The sequence below is a fragment of the Hemitrygon akajei genome, chromosome 3 (assembly GCF_048418815.1).
Source record: "Hemitrygon akajei chromosome 3, sHemAka1.3, whole genome shotgun sequence".
Taxonomy (NCBI): domain Eukaryota; kingdom Metazoa; phylum Chordata; class Chondrichthyes; order Myliobatiformes; family Dasyatidae; genus Hemitrygon; species Hemitrygon akajei.
The window spans coordinates 131,167,839-131,170,277 of NC_133126.1; the positions used below are offsets into that span (position 1 = coordinate 131,167,839).

The 2,439-nt window shown below is 34.2% G+C and overlaps 1 protein-coding gene across 1 annotated transcript; it reads left to right on the top strand.

Annotated features, from left to right (window-relative positions):
• The first annotated feature begins 318 nt into the window (after positions 1–318).
• On the top strand, positions 319–1,325 carry LOC140723826 (C-C motif chemokine 20-like). Its single transcript, XM_073038375.1, has 4 exons — positions 319–455; positions 555–666; positions 759–836; positions 1,124–1,325. Exons 1-4 carry the CDS (start codon positions 374–376, stop codon positions 1,152–1,154), a joined length of 303 nt encoding a protein of 100 aa, XP_072894476.1. The 5' UTR covers positions 319–373; the 3' UTR covers positions 1,155–1,325.
• The last annotated feature ends 1,114 nt before the right edge of the window (positions 1,326–2,439 follow it).

A 2,439-nucleotide genomic window follows, 5' to 3' on the forward strand; every position in this document is an offset into this window, starting at 1 on the left:
TGTAAGTAAATTCTTCCATTATACATTCTTGCCGTACTTGTGCACATGACAATAAATTTGACAATTTGTTTTGACTTGGAACAAGATACTCCTGAACTCTTGGACAGTTAAACAAAGGGGTTAGTAAGTACATAAATTTTGAAGTCAGTCTGCCAAAGTCTATTTATAAACTTGGTGACGTAATCAGGTAAAGTGTCATAGAGGAAAACCCAAGGAGGTCACATAATATATTTCCTTGTTTAAAAAAAATTTCCCAACTCTAGGAGTACAGTATATAAACAGGTTGACAAAAGATCAAAACCATCAGATCTCAGCACAACCATCAACTCAACAAGTTCCATAGGCAAGCTACCTGGTAAACCGATAACCAGCAATGAACAAACTCCAGCAACTTGCCTCGGTAGCTATGCTTTCAATGATTATACTCAGCACGTTCAGTGACTCAGTATCAGCTGGTAAGTCCTAAAGCTGCTTCTTTATTCATTATTACAAATCAGATTTTACAAATATATTGACTTTTATTACATGCATACCATTGTTTTTTATTCTTCCAGTTACACATGCAGATTGCTGCCTCAATTATTCAAAGCATCGATTACCACGGAAATTAATCTCTGGTTACTTGGAGCAAAATTCCAATGAAATGTGTGAAATAGATGCAATTATGTAAGTACAACATGATATATTGCATATGATTTTGTAGAACTAAATTTATTAGATTTTTCAATCAATGACACATTGATTTAAATATCTTACAGACTCTATACCATCAGAGGAAGAGCAGTGTGTGTAGATCCTGATCAGCCCTGGGTGAAGAGAATACTGTTTTTTTTGAGGTAAGAGAACAGCTTTAAGCATTCAGCAAATGTGTTGACCTGTTACAATGAGAAAGCTGTAGTGATGTTCTGAATGTATAGTGACAACAATTAAGACAAGGGTAGCATCCACTATCAGATTTCCATATGTATATCTTAAAAATGTAATTGTCTTCACCAAATTGCTACAAAATGCATAAATGTCTGAGTGATTTTTAGTATTTAGAGAAAAATTATTCACACTTTTATTGATTTTTCTTTTTATTACATTTGATTATTTGAAACTTATTGTTCCTCTTTTCTTCCAGCAAAAAACTGAAAACCCTGTCGAATCATTGAGCTGCATCTTGAGAAAAAAAGTTATCTGCATTAGATGGATGTTTCTGACAAAACCTCCTGCATAGTATCTATGCACAGACAAAATGTTTGTTAAAACTGATGTAATTTGCATTACTCACAACTGATGTGAAAATGTTTTATCGTATGTTCTACTGAACATGGTAAAGTAACTTAATTGTGGAGCCTTATTTATTTTCTGCTACATTATGCTAATATCAAGTTAAATGCAATTAATATTGTTATAATTATCTGTATATTTATCTGTTACTTTCTAGTTATATTTATTGGAAAGTGTAAATTAAGGAGGAATATTTCTAAGTTTAAATATAACCTTGTTAATTGACACTTCTGTTTTAATTAAATAAATTAAGTGAATGAATAATAAAGAGAATTATTTCAATTTCTTTTTCTTCTGTAATTTTTTATGCATTATGTTAGCCTCTCTTATAAAAACATTTGATGCAAAGTTGGCACAAGTGTACATACCATGTGGCTCAGCACAAATATGACTGCAGCATCATCAGGCATGAGGAGGAAGCAAATAAAGTACAGGGGATTGATTTGATCAAATGCTGAAGGTTTCCAGATTGAGAATCAGAATCAGGTTTCATATCATTGGCATATGTTATGAAATTTCTTGCTTTGCAACAGCAGTACAGTACAATACGTAATAAAACAACTATTAAAATACTCAAAGAAATATACATTACAAATTAAATTAAATAAGTCGTACAAACAGAGAGAAAAAATAGTGTTCATGGGTTCATTGTCTGATGGCAGAGAGGAAGAAGCTGTTGCTAAAGTGTTGAGTGTGTGTGTTCATTCTCCCTTACCTCCTACTCGATGGTGGCAATGAGGAGAGGGTACTGCATATCCTGGATGATGGGGTCCTTCATGATGGATGCCACCTTTTTGGGGCATCACCTTTTGAAAATGTCTTCAAAGCTAGAGAGGCTTGTGTGCATGATGGAGTTGTCAAGGTTTGAAGCTTTATGTACGGCAGCTTTTACTAAACCTGTGCAGTGGTCCATCCATACCAGAGGGTGAAGCAACCAATTATAATGCTCACCATTTGTAGAAATTTACCAGAGTCTTTGGTAACATACCAAATGTCCTCAAACTCTTTCACCAAATGTGAAATATAGCCACTCTCATGCCTTCTTTGCAATTGCCTCAATATGTTGGACTCGGAATAGATCTTCATCCTTTCCACTTCTGATCCCTCGATGAAAACCGGTGTATATTTCCTTGACATCCCCTTCCACATTCTACAATCAATTCCTTG